The sequence below is a fragment of the Oncorhynchus nerka genome, linkage group LG16 (genome assembly GCF_034236695.1).
Source record: "Oncorhynchus nerka isolate Pitt River linkage group LG16, Oner_Uvic_2.0, whole genome shotgun sequence".
In the NCBI taxonomy this organism is placed as follows: Eukaryota; Metazoa; Chordata; class Actinopteri; order Salmoniformes; family Salmonidae; genus Oncorhynchus; species Oncorhynchus nerka.
Window position 1 is genome coordinate 31501818 of NC_088411.1, and position 22579 is coordinate 31524396.

A 22579-nucleotide genomic window follows, 5' to 3' on the forward strand; every position below is an offset into this window, starting at 1 on the left:
TTGTAGTAGTAGCATATAGAAGGTGCAGTTTTTGAAGTTTGTTAGGGCATTGGCAGTTTTCTTCTTGATAAGTAATTCATAGACAGACACGAGATTTACACATATAATGTACATTTAGCGATACACACACGCACAATGCCTCCACAATGCCTACACAGAGTAGGATGGCTCTCAGGAGTGCAGACCTTACTCTTACCCTCATCTGTGCTTCATAGATCACGCCTGGAGCAATCTATTGCTCTGTGCTCGCAGCAGTCCCCTGTGAGTTGGTCTGGCCTTGCACTTTATTGACTGTGGTGTGTGTGTGTGTGCGTGCGTGCGGGTGCTTGTGTGCGGGTGCGTGCGTGCGTGTGTGTGTGTGTGTGTGCGTGCGGGTGCTTGTGTGCGGGTGCGTGCGTGCGTGTGTGTGTGTGTGCGTGCGGGTGTTTGTGTGTGCGTGTGTGTGGGTGCGTGCGTGCGTGCGTGCGTGCGTGTGTGTGTGTGTGTGTTTGAAACTTGGTCCGGGGAAATACCAGTATTGCTATGCTTGTTAGTGTTGTGGCAAGGAAACAAAACACGAGGCTGGTTGAACTGTTGGAAACAAACATCATGTTGTCATCCAGATCACATTCGCATATTTTCCAAGTTATAGCACACACTAACTGCACACACTAACTGCACACACTAACGGAACACATCATGATATTACTGGAGCAACTGGTAGGACATTTGGACGGTAGAAGTACTTTAGGATCAATTTGTATAATATAGGGTTATATTACATTATAACAAATCAAATCAAAGTTTATTTGTCACATGCGCCAAATACAACAGGTGAACAGGTGAAATGCTTAATTAGGTGAACAATAGTTAAGTAAATAAATAAAACAACAGTAAAAAGACAGGCTATTGTAATGCTCCGGGTGTCGTGGGTGTGGAGTCAAATGCAGGAGACAGAGTTCAATGCTGTGCATCTTTTACTAGCACCAACGCAACACAGGGTGCTCACAAAAGTAATGTTCCCAAACACAGGGGAAAAAGTACAATGGAAAAAATCACGACTAAGCACGTACCTCTTACAACAGAGCCGAAGGTTTACAATGAAATAATCCCGCACAACAACCAGGCGGGCCGGCTGTCTAATAAAGACAAACTTATTAAACATGAACAGGTGCTACCACTAAACATACAAGGAGGGGGAGGAAAAACAATCAGTGGCAGCTAATAGGCCGGTGATGACGACCGCCGAGCGCCACCCGCCCGGGAAGGGGAAACACCCTCGGTCGGACTCGTGACAGCTATATACAGTAGTGAGGCTATAAAAGTAGCGAGGCTACATACAGACACCAGTTAGTCAGGCTGATTGAGGTGTAGTATGTAATGTAGATATGGTTAAAGTGACTATGCAAAAATAATGAACAGAGAGTAGCAGTGGCGTAAAAGAGGGGTTGGTGGGTGGTGGGTGGTGGGACACAATGTAGATAGCTCGGGTAGCCTATGTGCGGGAGCACTGGTTGGCCGACCCAATTGAGGTAGTATGTACATGAATGTATAGTTAAAGTGACTATGCATATATGATAAACAGAGAGTAGCAGCAGCGTAAAAGAGGGGTTGTGGGGGGGGGCACACAATGCAAATAGTCCGGGTAGCCATTTGATTACCTGTTAAGGAGTCGGCTTGGGGCTTGGGGATAAAAACTGTTGAGAAGCCTTTTTGTCCTAGACTTGGCACTCTGGTACCGCTTGCCATGTGTTAGTAGAGAGAACAGTCTATGACTGGGGTGGCTGGGGTCTTTGACAATTCCTCTGACACAGCCTGACTTACCAGGCAGTAATGCAACCAGGCAACCATGCTCTCAATGTTGCAGCTGTAGAACCTTTTGAGGATCTCAGGACCCAGGCCAAAACTTTTAGTTTCCTGATGGGGAATAGGCTTTGTCGTGCCCTCTTCACTACTGTCTTGGTGTGTTTGGACCATTCTAGTTTGTTGTTGATGTGGACACCAAGGAACTTGAAGCTCTCAACCTGCTCTACTACAGCCCCGTCGATGAGAATAGGGGCGTGCTTGGTCCTCCTCTTCCTGTAGTCCACAATCATCTCCTTAGTCTTGGTTACGTTGAGGGAGAGGTTGTTATTCTGGCACCACCCGGCCAGGTCTCTGACCTCCTCCCTATAGGCTGTCTCGTAGGTTGTCGGTGATCAGGCCTACCACTGTTGTGTCGTCAGCAAACTTAATGATGGTGTTGAGTCGTGCCTGGCCATGCAGTCGTGGGTGAACAGGGAGTACAGGTGGGGACTGAGCACGCACCCCTGGGGAGCTCCAGTGTTGAGGATCACCGTGGCAGATGTGTTGCTAGCTACCCTCACCACCTGGGGGCGGCTCATCAGGAAGCCCAGGATCCAGTTGCAGAGGGAGGTGTTTAGTCCCAGGATCCTTAGCTTAGTGATGAGCTTTGAGGGTACTATGGTGTTGAACGCTGAGCTGTAGTCAATGAATAGCATTCTCACATAAGTGTTCCTTTTATCCAGGTGTTTTATGTCCAGGTGTTGTCCAGGTGTTTTATGAACCACTTACAGTATTTGTTGTTTTTTAAAAGGTTTATGAATAAGATTGGACTTTTGCATCACACTCAAAATGAACTGCAACACTTAAAATACACTAACAAGCATAGCAATACTGGTATTTCCCCGGACCAAGTTTCAAACACACACACACACACACGCACGCACGCACACACTAACTGCACACACTAACTGCACACCCTAACTGCACACACTAACTGCACACACTAACTGCACACCCTAACTGCACACACTAACTGCACACACTAACAGCACACACTAAAACACATGTTTTCATTTTTTGACAAGGAAAAACTATCTTGATATTGGTATTGTCCCGGCCCTACACATTACAACAATTATTATTGGTTTATGTTTATGGCCTATTATCACCTCTGTGTGTTTATATGAGATGATTTTAATGGGCTCTTTCTCTCCCTCTTTCCTCCATCCTTTCCTCCATCCTTTCCCCCATCCTTTCCTCACTCCTTTCCTCCATTCTTTCCTCCATCCTTTCCCCCATCCTTTCCTCACTCCTTTCCTCCATTCTTTCCTCCATCCTTTCCCCCATCCTTTCCTCACTCCTTTCCTCCATTCTTTCCTCCATCCTTTCCCCCACCCTTTCCTCACTCCTTTCCTCCATTCTTTCCTCCATCCTTTCCCCCATCCTTTCCTCACTCCTTTCCTCCATTCTTTCCTCCATCCTTTCCCCCATCTTTTCCTCACTCCTTTCCTCCATTCTTTCCTCCATAATTTCCTCCATCCTTTCCTCCATCCTTTCCTCCATCCTTTCCCCCATCCTTTCCTCACTCCTTTCCTCCATTCTTTCCTCCATAATTTCCTCCATCCTTTCCTCACTCCTTTCCTCCATCCTTCTATTACTATTGTTATCTCCTCTCCTTTATTCCCCTTTAATCTCCCCCTTAACCATCATCTACCTTTTTTTCTCATAACTTCCTCCCTCCCCCTTTCTTCCTGCCCTGTTTCCCTCCCTGCCCCAGACTCATCCCCTTCCACCCCCCAGCCCAGCGACTCAAACCCTGCTCCTCCTGCCCTACCACGGCCCTCCTCTCTAGCACCCCCGGTGGTGTTGGTGGGTAGTGGTGGTAGTGGTGAGACAGGGAAGTACTGCTGTCTGTGTGGAGCATGGTTCAACAACCCTCTGATGGCCCAGCAACACTATGAGGGGAAAAAACATCGCAGGAATGCAGCCAGAGCACAACTACTGGAGCAGCTAGCTGGCAGTCTGGACGCTACCGAAACTACAGGTGAGGAGACAAGGGCTATAGGTCATGAGACAGGTGTTAAGGGGTTATTAAGGGATAAAGTTAGGCTTACCAGCACTACAAGAGGTGGCAGGGTAGCCTAGGGGTTAGAGCGTTGGACTAGCAACCGGAAGGTTGCTAGTTCAAACCCCCGAGCTGACAAGGTACAAATCTGTTGTTCTGCCTCTGAACAGGCAGTTAATCCACTGTTCCTAGGCCGTCATTGAAAATAAGAATTTGTTCTTAACTGACTTGCCTGGTTTTAAAAAAAGGGGAATAAACTTCACAGGAACACATCATGATATTACTGGAGCAACTGGTAGGACATTTGGACGGTAGAAGTACTTTAGGATCAATTTGTATAATATAGGGTTATATTACATTATAACAAATCAAATCAAAGTTTATTTGTCACATGCGCCAAATACAACAGGTGAACAGGTGAAATGCTTAATTAGGTGAACAATAGTTAAGTAAATAAATAAAACAACAGTAAAAAGACAGGCTATTGTAATGCTCCGGGTGTCGTGGGTGTGGAGTCAAATGCAGGAGACAGAGTTCAATGCTGTGCATCTTTTACTAGCACCAACGCAACACAGGGTGCTCACAAAAGTAATGTTCCCAAACACAGGGGAAAAAGTACAATGGAAAAAATCACGACTAAGCACGTACCTCTTACAACAGAGCCGAAGGTTTACAATGAAATAATCCCGCACAACAACCAGGCGGGCCGGCTGTCTAATAAAGACAAACTTATTAAACATGAACAGGTGCTACCACTAAACATACAAGGAGGGGAGGAAAAACAATCAGTGGCAGCTAATAGGCCGGTGATGACGACCGCCGAGCGCCACCCGCCCGGGAAGGGGAAACACCCTCGGTCGGACTCGTGACAGCTATATACAGTAGTGAGGCTATAAAAGTAGCGAGGCTACATACAGACACCAGTTAGTCAGGCTGATTGAGGTGTAGTATGTAATGTAGATATGGTTAAAGTGACTATGCAAAAATAATGAACAGAGAGTAGCAGTGGCGTAAAAGAGGGGTTGGTGGGTGGTGGGTGGTGGGACACAATGTAGATAGCTCGGGTAGCCTATGTGCGGGAGCACTGGTTGGCCGACCCAATTGAGGTAGTATGTACATGAATGTATAGTTAAAGTGACTATGCATATATGATAAACAGAGAGTAGCAGCAGCGTAAAAGAGGGGTTGTGGGGGGGGGGCACACAATGCAAATAGTCCGGGTAGCCATTTGATTACCTGTTAAGGAGTCGGCTTGGGGCTTGGGGATAAAAACTGTTGAGAAGCCTTTTTGTCCTAGACTTGGCACTCTGGTACCGCTTGCCATGTGTTAGTAGAGAGAACAGTCTATGACTGGGGTGGCTGGGGTCTTTGACAATTCCTCTGACACAGCCTGACTTACCAGGCAGTAATGCAACCAGGCAACCATGCTCTCAATGTTGCAGCTGTAGAACCTTTTGAGGATCTCAGGACCCAGGCCAAAACTTTTTAGTTTCCTGATGGGGAATAGGCTTTGTCGTGCCCTCTTCACTACTGTCTTGGTGTGTTTGGACCATTCTAGTTTGTTGTTGATGTGGACACCAAGGAACTTGAAGCTCTCAACCTGCTCTACTACAGCCCCGTCGATGAGAATAGGGGCGTGCTTGGTCCTCCTCTTCCTGTAGTCCACAATCATCTCCTTAGTCTTGGTTACGTTGAGGGAGAGGTTGTTATTCTGGCACCACCCGGCCAGGTCTCTGACCTCCTCCCTATAGGCTGTCTCGTAGGTTGTCGGTGATCAGGCCTACCACTGTTGTGTCGTCAGCAAACTTAATGATGGTGTTGGAGTCGTGCCTGGCCATGCAGTCGTGGGTGAACAGGGAGTACAGGTGGGGACTGAGCACGCACCCCTGGGGAGCTCCAGTGTTGAGGATCACCGTGGCAGATGTGTTGCTAGCTACCCTCACCACCTGGGGGCGGCTCATCAGGAAGCCCAGGATCCAGTTGCAGAGGGAGGTGTTTAGTCCCAGGATCCTTAGCTTAGTGATGAGCTTTGAGGGTACTATGGTGTTGAACGCTGAGCTGTAGTCAATGAATAGCATTCTCACATAAGTGTTCCTTTTATCCAGGTGTTTTATGTCCAGGTGTTGTCCAGGTGTTTTATGAACCACTTACAGTATTTGTTGTTTTTTAAAAGGTTTATGAATAAGATTGGACTTTTGCATCACACTCAAAATGAACTGCAACACTTAAAATACCAAACAAGTGCTGTTCATTTGGCATTTTATATAATTTGATATTTTTCTAATTTTGCAGATGCTCTTATCCAGAGTGACTTTCTGTTGTGATTAGTACTGGTCCTCCGTGGGAATCAAACACACAACCCTGGCGTTGCAATCGCTATGCTCTACCAACTGGCTCTACCAGCCACATGGGACCTCATTCCCCCTCCCTCCCTCCCTCACTCACTCACTCACTCACTCACCACTCACTCACTCACTCACTCACTCACTCACTCACTCAAATTCACAGCAACAAAAGAGTGATCAAATTTGGATCCTACATCTGTACATAACTTGACATCTGTTATGTTGGCAGACTGGCTTGTTATGAGCCGTTTCCATGGTGAACGGCTTGAGTGTTATTTTCCTATCACACACACACACACAAAAAATGAGTGGATAGCTGTTCCGGTTGAGTGCTTTGTGTGCTCCTGATGCCACTCAATCAAGACTAATATGATAATAATAATCAAATATGAGTGAGTGACTGCAACTATATGTTTACACAGTGTATTATCTAATAATGTGTTATGTCATAGTGATGTAGTGACTGAGGCGGAATCAGCAGGAGTGGGACTTGAACCATAGACCCTCTAGTTAACGGAGCAATATTTGGCTAACAGCCACAGCAAGGACCTGATTAGGGTTGCAAAAGGTGGGTATATAACTGGAAATATTCTAAGTTTACCAGTAAACTAAACTCAGCAAAAAATAAACGTCCCTTTTTCAGGATCCTGTCTTTCAAAGAAAATTTGTAAAAATCCAAATAACTTTACAGATCTTCATGGTAAAGGGTTTTAACACTGTTTCCCATTGTCACACCCTTACCTTAGAGCTTTTTATGTCTCTATGTTGGTTTGGTCAGGGTGTGATTTGGGTGGGCATTCTATGTTCTTTTTTCTATGTTTTTGTATTTCTTTGTTTTGGCCGGGTATGGTTCTCAATCAGGGACAGCTGTCTATCATTGTCTCTGATTGGGAACCATACTTAGGTAGCGTTTTCCCACATTGTCTTTGTGGGTAGTTGTTTTCTGTTTAGTGTTTTGCACCTGACAGGACTGTTTCGGTTTCGGTTATTCACTTTGTTATTTTCGTTTAGTGTTCAGTTTAAATAAAAAGTCATGAACACTTATTACCACACTGCGCTTTGGTCCGATTCCTCTTCATCTGACGACAACACCCGTTACACCCATGCTTGTTCAATGCCATAAACAATTAATGAACATGCACCTGTGGAACGGTCGTTAAGGCACTAAGATCTTACAGACGGTAGGCAATTAAGGTCACAGTTATGAAAACTTAGGACTCTAAAGAGGCCTTTCTACTGACTCTGAAAAACACCAATAGAAAGATGCCCAGTGTCCCTGCAGATGTGGCCAGGGCAATACATTGCAATGTCCGTACTGTGAGACGCCTAAGACAGCGCTACAGGACGGACAGCTCAATCAATCATTTTTTTGTATTTATTTACTTGTTATTTTACCAGGTAAGTTGACTGAGAACACGTTCTCATTTGCAGCAACGACCTGGGGAATAGTTACAGGGGAGAGGAGGGGGATGAATGAGCCAATTGTAAACTGGGGATTATTAGGTGACCGTGATGGTTTGAGGGCCAGATTGGGAATTTAGCCAGGACACTGGGGTTAACACCCCTACTCTTACAATAAGTGCCATGGGATCTTTAATGACCTCAGAGAGTCAGGACACCCGTTTAACGTCCCATCCGAAAGATGGCACCCTACACTGGGGCATTGGGATATTTTTTTATACCAGAGGAAAGAGTACCTCCTACTGGCCCTCCAACACCACTTCCAGCAGCATCTGGTCTCCCATCCAGAAACTGACCAGTACTAACCCAGTACTAACCCTGCTTAGCTTCAGAAGCAAGCCAGCAGTGGTATGCAGGGTGGTATGCTACTGCCAAATTTATTTATAAAGCCCTTCTTACATCAGCTGATGTCAGAAAGTGCTGTACAGAAACCCAGCCTAATACCCCAAACAGCAAGCAGTGCAGGTGTAGAAGCACGGTGGCTAGGAAAAACTCCCTAGAAAGGCCAGAACCTAGGAAGAAACCTAGAGAGGAACCAGGCTATGAAGGGTGGCCAGTCCTCTTCTGGCTGTGCCGGGTGGAGATTATAACAGAACATGGCCAAGATGTTCAAATGTTCATAGATGACCAGCAGGGTCAAATAATAATAATCACAGTGGTTGACGAGGGCGCAACAGGTCAGCACCTCAGGAGGAAATGTCAGTTGGCTTATCATAGCCGATCATTCAGAGTATCTCTACCACCCCTGCTGTCTCTAGAGAGTTGAAAACAGCAGGTCTGGGACAGGTAGCACGTCCGGTGAACAGGTCAGGGTTCCATAGCCGCAGACAGAACATTTTGACTCCCCCCTTTGTTCAGGGACACATTATTCAATTTCTGTTAGTCACATGTCTGTGGAACTTGTTCAGTTTATGTCTCAGTTGTTGAATCTTGTTATGTTCAAACACATTTTTACACATGTTAAGTTTGCTGAAAATAAACGCAGTTGACAGTGAGAGGATGTTTCTTTTTTTGCTGAGTTTACCAGAATCTTTCAAGGATTTTATGTAATCTATCACAAGACTTCTAGTGGCCCTTTTGGGCACTTCAGATTATCACAGGTGTTTGTAATTATCTCTGGCCCTCTGTGTTGCCTTATCACTTATTGTGTATATATAAAATCATTAAATTAGATGATTTTGGGAGACAAAAAATGTATGTAAAACATCCTAAATATACACTGAGTGAACTAAACATTAGGAACACCTGCTCTTTCCATGACTTAGATTGACCAGGTGAATCCAGGTGAAAGTTATGATCCCTTATTGATGTCACTTGTTAAATCCACTTCAATCAGTGTAGACGAAGGGGAGGAGACTGGTTCGATAAGGATTTTTAAGCCTTGAGAGAATTAAGACATGGATTGTGTGCCATTCAGAGGGTGAATGGGCGAGACAAACCATTTAAGTGCCTTTGAACGGGGTATTGTAGTACTGTAGATGCCAGGTGCACCGGTTTGTGTCAAGAACTGCAACACTGCTGGGTTTTTCACATTCAACAGTTTCCCGTTTGCATCAAGAATGGTCCATCATGTGGAGAAAAATTCCTCAATCGGGTTAAGGAAAGGAGAGTATGGGGGTAAGTACAGGGTGGTAAATTGTGGTTGGGCCTGAAACCATGCTTGCCCCATTTGAGCCTGGTGGAACCTGACATTATCCCACACAATGACATAGGTCATGCTATCAGCTCTACAGACCTGATTTAGCTCATCAAGGAAGGTTACATTCCAACAGCGAATCATGTGGCTGCCTGCATGTCAATATATAGAGTATATAGACTAGAGAGCTTTAGATGTTGTTTGACCAAACATTAGAACAGACAAGATGAGTAATCTCAGCAACTTTGACCGTGGCATGATTGTTGATGCCACACATGGTGATTCCAGCATCTCAGAAACAGCTGCCTTCCTGGGACTTTTACTCACTACAGTCTCTAGAGTTTACAGAGAATGGTGTGATAAACAAAACACATTCAGTGAGCGACATTTCTGTGGGCAAAACCACCTTAATGAGAAAGGACAGAGGACAATGTCCAGACTCATTCAAGCTAACAGAAAGGCCACACATGCTCAAATAACAGCTGTTTAAAACAGTGGTGTGCAGAAGGGCATCTCTTAACGTACAACACCATGAATAATTCAGGCTGTTGTGGAGGCAAAAAGGGGTCCTACCCAGTACTAGATAGGTGTACCTAATAAAGTGGCCAGTGAGTGTACAATAATCTCAAATCTGAAAACATGGTCTGGAAAAGTGGTACATGGGACCATAGAAACAGTGTCTGATGATGACATATTACATCCATAGATAATATAGTCCAATTGGTTCATATTCCACGGTAATTGGTGTCAATGGAACTTTCATGATCTAAACATGGAATATTGTTTGTCAGTTTCCATAAAACTCTGCATTAAGAGTAATGCAACAGTCACTTATCATTTTGAGCAGTTGTATCAATTGATAGTTAGATCATTGTAATGAAATGAATAGACAGTCATCTCAGATGTAATGTGTGATTGCATTTTGAAATGGTAATACTTTGATGTTAAGTTGTGTCATTTTGAACAGGGGATTTTAGTTCAATGAACAAATGATCTTAGGTTTATGTGTATTATATCCAAGCATTTGGGAAAAGTGTTAGACTTTTAAAAAATTAGCATTTTGATCATCGGTTGTGAGTTTTGTGTCTAGAGTTTTGAAAAATGACATCAAGGTTCTGAAATTAGTGCCAAAGGGATTGTAAAAAACTGTAAAGTATAAATTACCAAAGGTAGTATCGATTGCCATACTGTAGATTTTCTGTTAATTACCAAAATTACAGAAGATTCCGGTAACTTTGGTAAATTACCGGTAGCTTTGCAACCCTAGGCCTGACCAAGACTGTGTTAGCCAGCTGAGCTAAAACCTATAGGTATTATCTACGGGGAGCTAAGGAAAGTCTTCAGGTCTCTTGGTTAGTCATTACAGAAGTGTGTGATGGTGAGGGTTGACAACAGCATCTCTATGATTACACACAAAGATATCATCTCACCTCTGATTGGATGATATCACTGCTTTAGGTGTGACATCCAAGGTGTGAGAGAGACCGACCGACCAAGGAGATGTCAAAAGTGATAACTTCTATTCCTTTCTCAGTCCCGCTGTTCTTGTTTTTGAATCATATTCTTTGCTCCACATTCCTCCCCCTCCCTCTCTTTCACTCTCCTGTGTCTGTCTTATGCATGCATGTGTGTGTCTGCCTATGTCTGTGTGGGTGTAGGTGTGAGTGTATGTGTGAGTGAGTGGGTTTGTGGGTGTATGTGTGAGTGTATGTGTGAGTGAGTGGGTTTGTGGGTGTAGGTGTGAGTGTATGTGTGAGTGGGTTTGTGTGTTTTTGTTTGTGTGTGTGTGTGTGTGTGTGTGTGTGTCAGCTGCACTGCATGTGAAGCTAATGAAGATGATGAATGAGACATGACAAGACAAAAACACCGCTAGTAGTCCTTAGACACACACACACACACACACACACACACACACACACACACACACACACACACCTACACTCACACACATAAACACACAAACCCACTCACACATACACTCACACCTACACCCACAAACCCACTCACTCACACATACACTCACACCTACACCCACACAGACATAGGCAGACACACACATGCATGCATAAGACAGACACAGGAGAGTGAAAGAGAGGGAGGGGGAGGAATGTGGAGCAAAGAATATGATTCAAAAACAAGAACAGCGGGAAAAGAAAAGAAAAGTTCTGTATGTATGTATGTATGTATGTATGTATGTATGTATGTATGTATGTATGTATGTATGTATGTATGTATGTATGTATGTATGTGCGTGTGTTACCTGCAGATAAAGCTATGCTTCATATTGTACAGTGGTGGTTAAGGTGAAAAGAAGAGGTCAGTTCTGTCTACAGTAACAAGCTGTGCCATTAATAAGACACACTTCTCTGTGTTCTAAATCACCCTCACACACACGCACACACACACACACCAGCCAGAACACCTCAGATCGACTTCAGTATTCAACATCTGTCCACGTCCCCGGGATGACGGGAGATGCCTTCAATACCCCTGCCACCAGGGGCAACGTGAGCGCCTATTACCATCTTACCACACACACACCCACACCAGCACACACACATACACACACACACACACACACACACACACACACACACACACACACACACACACACACACACCAGCCCACATACACACACTAGCACACACACACACACCAGCATTCTGCTACCCAGGAAAAGCACTCTTTACTGGTTTAAATAGCCGACCAATCAGTCTGTTACCAACCCTTAGTGAGAATGGTGTATGACCAGATACAATGCTATTTGACAGAAAATAAATGAACAACAGAATGTCAGCATGCTTATAAGGAAGGGCATTCAACATGCTCGACACTTACACAAATGACTGATGATTGGCTGAGAGACATTGATAATTAAAAGATTGTCGGTGGCTGTTATGTTAGATTTCAGTGCGGCTTTTGACATTAACGATCATAGTCTGCTGCTGAAAAAACACATGTGTTATGGCTTTACTTTACACCTCTGGCTATGCCAGGGTAGCTGTGTAGGCTCCTTACTTCAATCTCACTAATGACCTGCCACTAGCTCTGAGTAAAGCCCATGTGTCTATCTATGCGGATGACTCAACAATATATCAGCTACTACAGTGAGTGAAATTACTGCAACACTTAACAAGGGCTTGCTGTCAGTTTCAGAATGGCTGTCAAGAAATAAGTTCTTTTCTAAATATTTCAAAAACTAAAAGCCTTGTATTTGGGACAAATCATTCACTAAACCCTAAACCTCAACTACATATTATAATGAATAATGTGGAAATTGAGCAAGTTGAGGTGACTAAACGGCTTGGATTGTAAACTGTTTAGATCAAAACATATTGATGCAACAGTAGCTAAGATGGGGAGAGGTCTGTCCATAGTAAAGCACTGCACTGCCTTCATAACAACAACATCAACAAGGCAGGTCCTACAGGTCCTAGTATTGTTGCACCTGGACTACTGCCCAGGCTTATGGTCAGGTGCCACAAAGAGGGACTTGGGAAAATGACAACTGGCCCAGAGCAGGGCACCACGGCTGACCCTTAAATGTACACATAGAGCTTACATAAATAATATACATGTCAATCTCTCATAGCTCAAAGCAGATGAGTGTTTCTCAATATGCTTGCTGCCATGCTCCGAGTGCATGGACCTTCTTCCAACCAGAACAATGGCAATAGAGACGAAACAAGATGTACACAAAGCAAACATTTTACTTAACAATCAGCTATAATGTAGCTAACTGTAATGATGGGGGGGGGGTTGGAAGCAGGTGCAGGTGAAACATTTTAATAAAACAACAAAACCAAGAACACAACACCAACATAAGGCAGTACGTGGATAAACAAGAACAAAACCAACTGGTGAGTGAACCTGGAAGACTGACATATAAAAGAGAATGATGAATGTGATGGAATCCAGGTGTTGATGGTTCCCAGGACCGGTGGTTAGCACTCTGGCCACGTCGTACGCCGGAGGGGAGGTGCAGGAGTAGACATGACACTCATCCGATAGTACAACAAGCAAAAAGGACCTGAAACTAATGGGTAGATGCCAATTCTTTGTGGGTAGCTAGCTAGCTAATAATTATTTGTGGCTATCTGGCTAGTTAACAGTAGTAGCTAACTAACAGTAGTAGCTAGCCAGTTAGCCCTATTGACTAACTATGGGCTTGCGATTTATGCACACCACAGTGGGTATTGCTGGTATGTAAACATACCAACATTAACACAGCATGTATTTATTCATGTATCAAGATAAAATCTTATAGTCAGGCAACATATGAGAAGTGAATAGGCAACATATGAGACGTGAATAGGCAACATATGAGACGTGAATACGCAACATATGAGACGTGAATAGGCAACATATGAGACGTGAATAGGCAACATATGAGACGTGAATAGGCAACATATGAGACGTGAATAGGCAACATATGAGACGTGAATACGCAACATATGAGACGTGAATAGGCAACATATGAGACGTGAATACGCAACATATGAGACGTGAATAGGCAACATATGAGACGTGAATAGGCAACATATGAGACGTGAATACGCAACATATGAGACGTGAATAGGCAACATATGAGACGTGAATAGGCAACATATGAGACGTGAATAGGCAACATATGAGACGTGAATACGCAACATATGAGACGTGAATACGCAACATATGAGACATGAATAGGCAACATTTCATTTCAGACAGTGTGTATTTTCTCTTGCTTCAGTTCAAATAATGGCCGCCATTGATATCAAGAAATGTTGCGTCATATTTTACGTGGTTGTGCCATATTTCTACTGCATACTTTCCATTGAATCGTGCATCGATGCATGCTTCAAAATATGTACAAATTGATTACGCATTCGAGAATGGACCTCCGTGCTCCGTTTTGCATACTTTGATTTGGACTCATACTCCGACCATCCAGGGCTCTAATTTACATGCTCTTATCACGGTAGTCACTACTTGCTTTTTTAGGAAGCATTGACATGTTGAATGCACTGACCTGTCTGTTTTAACTACTAGCAGCTCAGACACCCATGCATACCCATCAAGACATGCCACCAGAGGTCTCTTCACAGTCCCCAAGTCCAGAACAGACTATGGGAGGCGCACAGTACTACATAGAGCCATGACTACATGGAACTCTGTTCCACATCAAGTAACTCATGCAAGCAGTAAAATTAGATTTAGAAAAAAAACACATGAAAATACACCTTATGGAATAGCAAGAAATGAAGATACACATAACCAGGAAGAAACACACATAACATACACACTATACACACATAACATACTGTACACACTCTACACACACGTCACCTGGAGTGTGTTGTAGTAGAGTAGTGCCCAGAGGGCGCACACTCAATGTCTTGTAAAATCTGTTGGACCCCAGGAAGAGTAGCTGCTGCCTTGGCTGTAGCTAATGGCGATCCTTAATAAATACAAATAGAAATAAGATGAGGAGGAACAAAGGAGGTTGACACCAATCATCTCTATCACACACACACACACACCCACCCACACACACACACCCACACACACACCCACCCACACTACATCAACCCTTAAGCCCAAACATTTCTCGCCAGGCTTAGTTTTGTCTTCTTAATGACAACATGTCTTCAATAGCTTCAGAAAGGGACATCAAGTGTGTACGTGTGTGTGTGTGTGTGCGTGCGTGTGCACGTGTGTGTGTGTGCACGTGTGTGTGTGTGTGTGTGCGCGTGCGTGTGTGTGTGCACGTGTGCACGTGTGTGTGTGTGTGTGCGCGTGTGTGTGTGTGTGTGTGCGCGCGCATGTGCGTGCGTGCGTGTGCGTGCGTGCGTGCGTGTGAGTGTGTGTGTGCGTGTGTGCGTGCGTGTGTGTGTGTGTGTGTGTGCGTGCGTGCGTGCGTGCGTGTGAGTGTGTGTGTGTGTGCGTGCGTGTGTGCGTGCGTGTGTGTGTGTGTGCGTGTGTGCGTGCGTGTGTGTGCGTGCGTGCGATGTGTGCTACATTATACAATCCTGGCCTCATGTCAGTAATGACCTGTCTTTCCTCCAAGAGCGGTGTGTATATTAGTACTTCATCTCGCTCCGGGTTGGAGCGAGCGGTCGCATCTGCGTAGTATTACATTTCATTACATTTCATTACATTTCATTATAGTACAACGGTTTGATTTGACCATTTCTTCACACCAATCTGAGGGCTGTGGGATAGTGATATGCTAGCATCCACCGTCTACCGATTAGCAGCACAACAATCCTGGCCTCATGTCAGTAATGACCTGTCTTTCCTCCAAGAGCGGTGTGTATATTAGTACTTCATCTTTCAACATGCTTTGCCACTAACCACATTGAAAGGTCAAAGGGTCACGGACCACATCAACAACTTGTAAATCTCACAGACAGTAATAATAAGTAGAGGAATGAGCACACGCACACCCCACAATGATTGTAGGGATGGTAAAGGCCCTCCAACCAAATCTTTTTCTGATTATTTGAATGTACAGGACACTGTGTAGAAGAAACATTGTGTTCTCTGGATGACATTGCATTTCTAGATATACCAGCAGTCTCAGTGGGGAGGGCCATAAAGATAATCAGACCCTGTCTAGTTATACCCTCTCAGTGAGGTGAAAACACAAACGGGTCACTTTATTCAAACGATACTTTGTGCACATACATGCTTTCTTTCAATTGGTAAAAATATTAGTTGTGAGAATAAAAGGCCAAGGACAGCAAAATATCTAGTTTTTCAGCTTAAAGACCACAGCTTACCCATGATGTTGTACAACGATTAAAAATGGATAAGTTGTTGTTTTATTCAAAGTATGGTATATTTGGGCTTTATAAGTGGGAAATCTCAGACTGCCTACTAGACAGTCATTAACTATGGATGGCGTGTCTTTCCACCATGAAATGATGTGCAAAGTGATATCTGATTACATTTCTTACTAGGGCGGGGTTTCGTAAAAAAAAAACTAAAGATGATCACGTACACGGGCTAATCTCTTCCTGTTTACAACCTGTTGCTACTATCTGTCTACCTTACTGCTGCTTACTACTACTTCAGATTCCTTGGCCCCTTGTTACAAATGCCGTTTTCTGGATGCGTGCAGTGTCCTGTAGATGTTACAGGCAGCTCACCATGAGATCACAACGAGACAAGACAGAGCATTTACCCAGTGATCGATTTACCCCGCTCTCACTTTCTCTTTCCCTCTCGCTCATTTTTCTCCACTCACTCCCTTTTCTTTTCTTCTCGTTCATCCTCACTTTGTCTCTCACTGTCTCTCTCTCTCGCTTTCCTTTTCACCTCCCCCCCTCTCTCTCTACCCATCTATATCTCATCATACTCTCTCTCTCTTGCTATCTCTCTCTGCCCCCCTCGCTCTACCCATCTATATCTCATCACACTCTCTCTCTCTATCTCTCTCTGCCCCGCCTCGCTCTCTCTCTACCCATCTATATCTCATCACACTCTCTCTCTCTATCTCTCTCTGCCCCCCCCTCTCTCTCTCTACCCATCTATATCTCATCACACTCTCTATCTCTCTCTGCCCCCTCTCTCTCTACCCATCTATATCTCATCACACTCTCTCTCTCTCTCTCTCTCTGCCCCCCTCTCTCTCTCTACCCATCTATATCTCATCACACTCTCTCTCTATCTCTCTCTCTGATGATCACGTACACGGGCCCCCCCTCTCTCTCTACCCATCTATATCTCATCACACTCTCTCTCTCTATCTCTCTCCCTTTTCCCCCCCTCTCTCTCTACCCATCTATATCTCATCACACTCTCTCTCTCTATCTCTCTCTGCCCCCTCTCTCTCTCTACCCATCTATATCTCATCACACTCTCTCTCTCTATCTCTCTCTGCCCCCTCTCTCTCTCTACCCATCTATATCTCATCACACACTCTCTCTCTATCTCTCTCTGCCCCCCCTCTCTCTCTCTACCCATCTATATCTCATCACACTCTCTCTCTCTATCTCTCTCTGCCCCCCTCTCTCTCTACCCATCTATATCTCATCACACTCTCTCTCTCTATCTCTCTCTGCCCCCCTCTCTCTCTCTACCCATCTATATCTCATCACACTCTCTCTCTCTCTGCCCCCCCTCTCTCTACCCATCTATATCTCATCACACTCTCTCTCTCTCTCCCCCCTCTCTCTCTCTACCCATCTATATCTCATCACACTCTCTCTCTCTATCTCTCTCTGCCCCCTCTCTCTCTACCCATCTATATCTCATCACACTCTCTCTCTATCTCTCTCTGCCCCCCCCCCTCTCTCTCTACCCATCTATATCTCATCACACTCTCTCTCTCTATCTCTCTCCCCCCTCTCTCTCTCTACCCATCTATATCTCATCACACTCTCTCTCTATCTCTCTCTGCCCCCCGCCTCTCTCTCTCTACCCATCTATATCTCATCACACTCTCTCTCTCTATCTCTCTCTGCCCCCCCCTCTCTCTCTCTCTACCCATCTATATCTCATCACATCTCTCTCTCTCTCTATCTCTCTCTCCCCCCCTCTCTCTCTACCCATCTATATCTCATCACACTCTCTATCTCTCTCTGCCTCGCCTCGCTCTCTCTTTTTTTTCTCTTCATCTCTTCTTCCTCTGTCTATTTTTGTCCCTTCATTCTCGACCACCTGCAAACTGTCTAATTAGCTCACATCTGTTTCCGCGCTGTTCATTTCATCACACACATGCACACACCAATCTCAGAAGCGCTGCACATGCCTGGCTCCCCCAATTCTTCCTTTATACATTAGATATGCTTCACAATGATGATGATGACGACACCAACAACGACAATGAGGAAGATGATGAAGATGAAAGTGGTGATGATGGCGACAACAGTGATGATCACGTCTGTGTGTTTGTCTCTCATCAGGTCTCCGCAGCAGATACTCCTGCAGTGTATGTAGTGTTGTGTTGAACTCCATTGAACAGTACCACGCACACCTCCAGGGCTCCAAGCACCAGAACAAGTAAGTTGATAACACTAACTATGGAGAGAGATTGATAATACTTACTATGGAGAGAAGTTGATAACAATATGGAGAAAAGTTGATAACACTATGGAGAGAGATTGATAATACTTACTATGGAGAGAAGTTTTTTTAATTTTTTTATTTCACCTTTATTTAACCAGGTAGGCTAGTTGAGAACAAGTTCTCATTTGCAACTGCGACCTGGCCAAGATAAAGCATAGCAGTGTGAACAGACAACACAGAGTTACACAAGTTGATAACAATATGGAGAAAAGTTGATAACACTATGGAGAGAAGTTGATAACAATAACTATGGAGAGAAGTTGATAACACTATGGAGAGATGTTGATAACAATAACTATGGAGAGAAGTTGATAACACTATGGAGAGAAGTTGATAACACTATGGAGAGAAGTTGATAACACTATGGAGAGAAGTTGATAACACTATGGAGAGATGATGATAACACTATGGAGAGAAGTTGATAACACTATGGAGAGAAGTTGATAACACTATGGAGAGAAGTTGATAACACTATGGAGAGATGTTGATAACACTATGGAGAGAAGTTGATAACACTATGGAGAGATGTTGATAACACTATGGAGAGAAGTTGATAACAATAACTATGGAGAGAAGTTGATAACACTATGGAGAGATGTTGATAACACTATGGAGAGATGTTGATAACAATAACTATGGAGAGAAGTTGATAACACTATGGAGAGAAGTTGATAACACTATGGAGAGAAGTTGATAACACTATGGAGAGAAGTTGATAACACTAACTATGGAGAGAAGTTGATAACAATAACTATGGAGAGAAGTTGATAACACTATGGAGAGAAGTTGATAACACTATGGAGAGAAGTTGATAACACTATGGAGAGATGATGATAACACTATGGAGAGAAGTTGATAACACTATGGAGAGAAGTTGATAACACTATGGAGAGAAGTTGATAACACTATGGAGAGATGTTGATAACACTATGGAGAGAAGTTGATAACACTATGGAGAGAAGTTGATAACACTATGGAGAGATGTTGATAACACTATGGAGAGAAGTTGATAACACTATGGAGAGATGTTGATAACACTATGGAGAGAAGTTGATAACACTATGGAGAGATGTTGATAACACTATGGAGAGATGTTGATAACAATATGGAGAGAAGTTGATAACAATAACTATGGAGAGAAGTTGATAACACTATGGAGAGAAGTTGATAACACTATGGAGAGAAGTTGATAACACTATGGAGAGATGTTGATAACACTATGGAGAGAAGTTGATAACACTAACTATGGAGAGAAGTTGATAACAATAACTATGGAGAGAAGTTGATAACACTATGGAGAGATGATGATAACACTATGGAGAGAAGTTGATAACAATATGGAGAAAAGTTGATAACACTATGGAGAGAAGTTGATAACAATAACTATGGAGAGAAGTTGATAACACTATGGAGAGATGTTGATAACACTATGGAGAGATGTTGATAACAATAACTATGGAGAGAAGTTGATAACACTATGGAGAGAAGTTGATAACACTATGGAGAGAAGTTGATAACACTATGGAGAGAAGTTGATAACACTAACTATGGAGAGAAGTTGATAACAATAACTATGGAGAGAAGTTGATAACACTATGGAGAGAAGTTGATAACACTATGGAGAGAAGTTGATAACACTATGGAGAGATGATGATAACACTATGGAGAGATGTTGATAACAATAACTATGGAGAGAAGTTGATAACACTATGGAGAGAAGTTGATAACACTATGGAGAGAAGTTGATAACACTATGGAGAGATGATGATAACACTATGGAGAGAAGTTGATAACACTATGGAGAGAAGTTGATAACACTATGGAGAGAAGTTGATAACACTATGGAGAGATGTTGATAACACTATGGAGAGAAGTTGATAACACTATGGAGAGAAGTTGATAACACTATGGAGAGAAGTTGATAACACTATGGAGAGAAGTTGATAACACTATGGAGAGATGTTGATAACACTATGGAGAGAAGTTGATAACACTATGGAGAGATGTTGATAACACTATGGGAGAGATGTTGATAACAATAACTATGGAGAGAAGTTGATAACAACTATGGAGAGAAGTTGATAACACTATGGAGAGAAGTTGATAACACTATGGAGAGAAGTTGATAACACTATGGAGAGATGTTGATAACACTATGGAGAGAAGTTGATAACACTAACTATGGAGAGAAGTTGATAACAATAACTATGGAGAGAAGTTGATAACACTATGGAGAGATGATGATAACACTATGGAGAGAAGTTGATAACAATATGGAGAAAAGTTGATAACACTATGGAGAGAAGTTGATAACAATAACTATGGAGAGAAGTTGATAACACTATGGAGAGATGTTGATAACACTATGGAGAGATGTTGATAACAATAACTATGGAGAGAAGTTGATAACACTATGGAGAGAAGTTGATAACACTATGGAGAGAAGTTGATAACACTAACTATGGAGAGAAGTTGATAACAATAACTATGGAGAGAAGTTGATAACACTATGGAGAGAAGTTGATAACACTATGGAGAGAAGTTGATAACACTATGGAGAGATAACACTATGGAGAGATGTTGATAACACTATGGAGAGAAGTTGATAACACTATGGAGAGAAGTTGATAACACTATGGAGAGAAGTTGATAACACTATGGAGAGAAGTTGATAACACTATGGAGAGAAGTTGATAACACTATGGAGAGAAGTTGATAACACTATGGAGAGAAGTTGATAACACTATGGAGAGATGTTGATAACACTATGGAGAGATGTTGATAACACTATGGAGAGATGTTGATAACAATATGGAGAGAAGTTGATAACAATAACTATGGAGAGAAGTTGATAACACTATGGAGAGAAGTTGATAACACTATGGAGAGAAGTTGATAACACTATGGAGAGATGTTGATAACACTATGGAGAGAAGTTGATAACACTATGGAGAGATGTTGATAACACTATGGAGAGATGTTGATAACAATATGGAGAGAAGTTGATAACACTAACTATGGAGAGAAGTTGATAACACTATGGAGAGAAGTTGATAACACTAACTATGGAGAGAAGTTGATAACACTATGGAGAGAAGTTGATAACACTATGGAGAGAAGTTGATAACACTATGGAGAGAAGTTGATAACACTTTGGAGAGAAGTTGATAACACTATGGAGAGAAGTTGATAACACTTTGGAGAGAAGTTGATAACACTAACTATGGAGAGAAGTTGATAACACTATGGAGAGATGATGATAACACTATGGAGAGATGTTGATAACACTAACTATGGAGAGATGTTGATAACACTATGGAGAGAAGTTGATAACACTAACTATGGAGAGAAGTTGATAACACTATGGAGAGAAGTTGATAACACTATGGAGAGAATTTGATAACAATAACTATGGAGAGAAGTTGATAACACTATGGAGAGAATTTGATAACAATAACTATGGAGAGAAGTTGATAACACTATGGAGAGAAGTTGATAACACTATGGAGAGATGTTGATAACACTATGGAGAGAAGTTGATAACACTATGGAGAGAAGTTGATAACACTATGGAGAGAAGTTGATAACACTATGGAGAGAAGTTGATAACACTATGGAGAGATGTTGATAACACTATGGAGAGAAGTTGATAACACTAACTATGGAGAGAAGTTGATAACACTATGGAGAGATGTTGATAACACTATGGAGAGAAGTTGATAACACTAACTATGGAGAGAAGTTGATAACACTATGGAGAGATGTTGATAACACTATGGAGAGAAGTTGATAACACTATGGAGAGAAGTTGATAACACTATGGAGAGATGTTGATAACACTAACTATGGAGAGAAGTTGATAACACTATGGAGAGATGTTGATAACAATATCTATGGAGAGAAGTTGATAACACTATGGCAAGATGTTGATAACACTATGGAGAGAAGTTGATAACACTATGGAGAGATGTTGATAACACTATGGAGAGATGTTGATAACACTATGGAGAGATGTTGATAACACTATGGAGAGAAGTTGATAACAATAACTATGGAGAGATGTTGATAACACTATGGAGAGAAGTTGATAACACTATGGAGAGAAGTTGATAACACTATGGAGAGAAGTTGATAACAATAATTATGGAGAGAAGTTGATAACACTAACTATTTTTATTTTTTATTTTACCTTCATTTAACCAGGCAAGTCAGTTAAGAACAAATTCTTATTTTCAATGACGGCCTGGGAACAG

General features: G+C 42.8%; 1 protein-coding gene across 1 annotated transcript in view; it reads left to right on the forward strand.

Moving 5' to 3' along the window:
• LOC115125331 (zinc finger matrin-type protein 4-like) overlaps positions 1–22579 on the forward strand; it is a 224209-nt gene that overhangs the window by 168405 nt on the left and 33225 nt on the right. Inside the window, exons 5-6 of the mRNA XM_065002590.1 lie at positions 3542–3808; positions 18164–18260. Of these exons, the coding sequence (XP_064858662.1) occupies positions 3542–3808; positions 18164–18260 (364 nt within the window). The remainder of the gene's footprint in view (positions 1–3541; positions 3809–18163; positions 18261–22579) is intronic.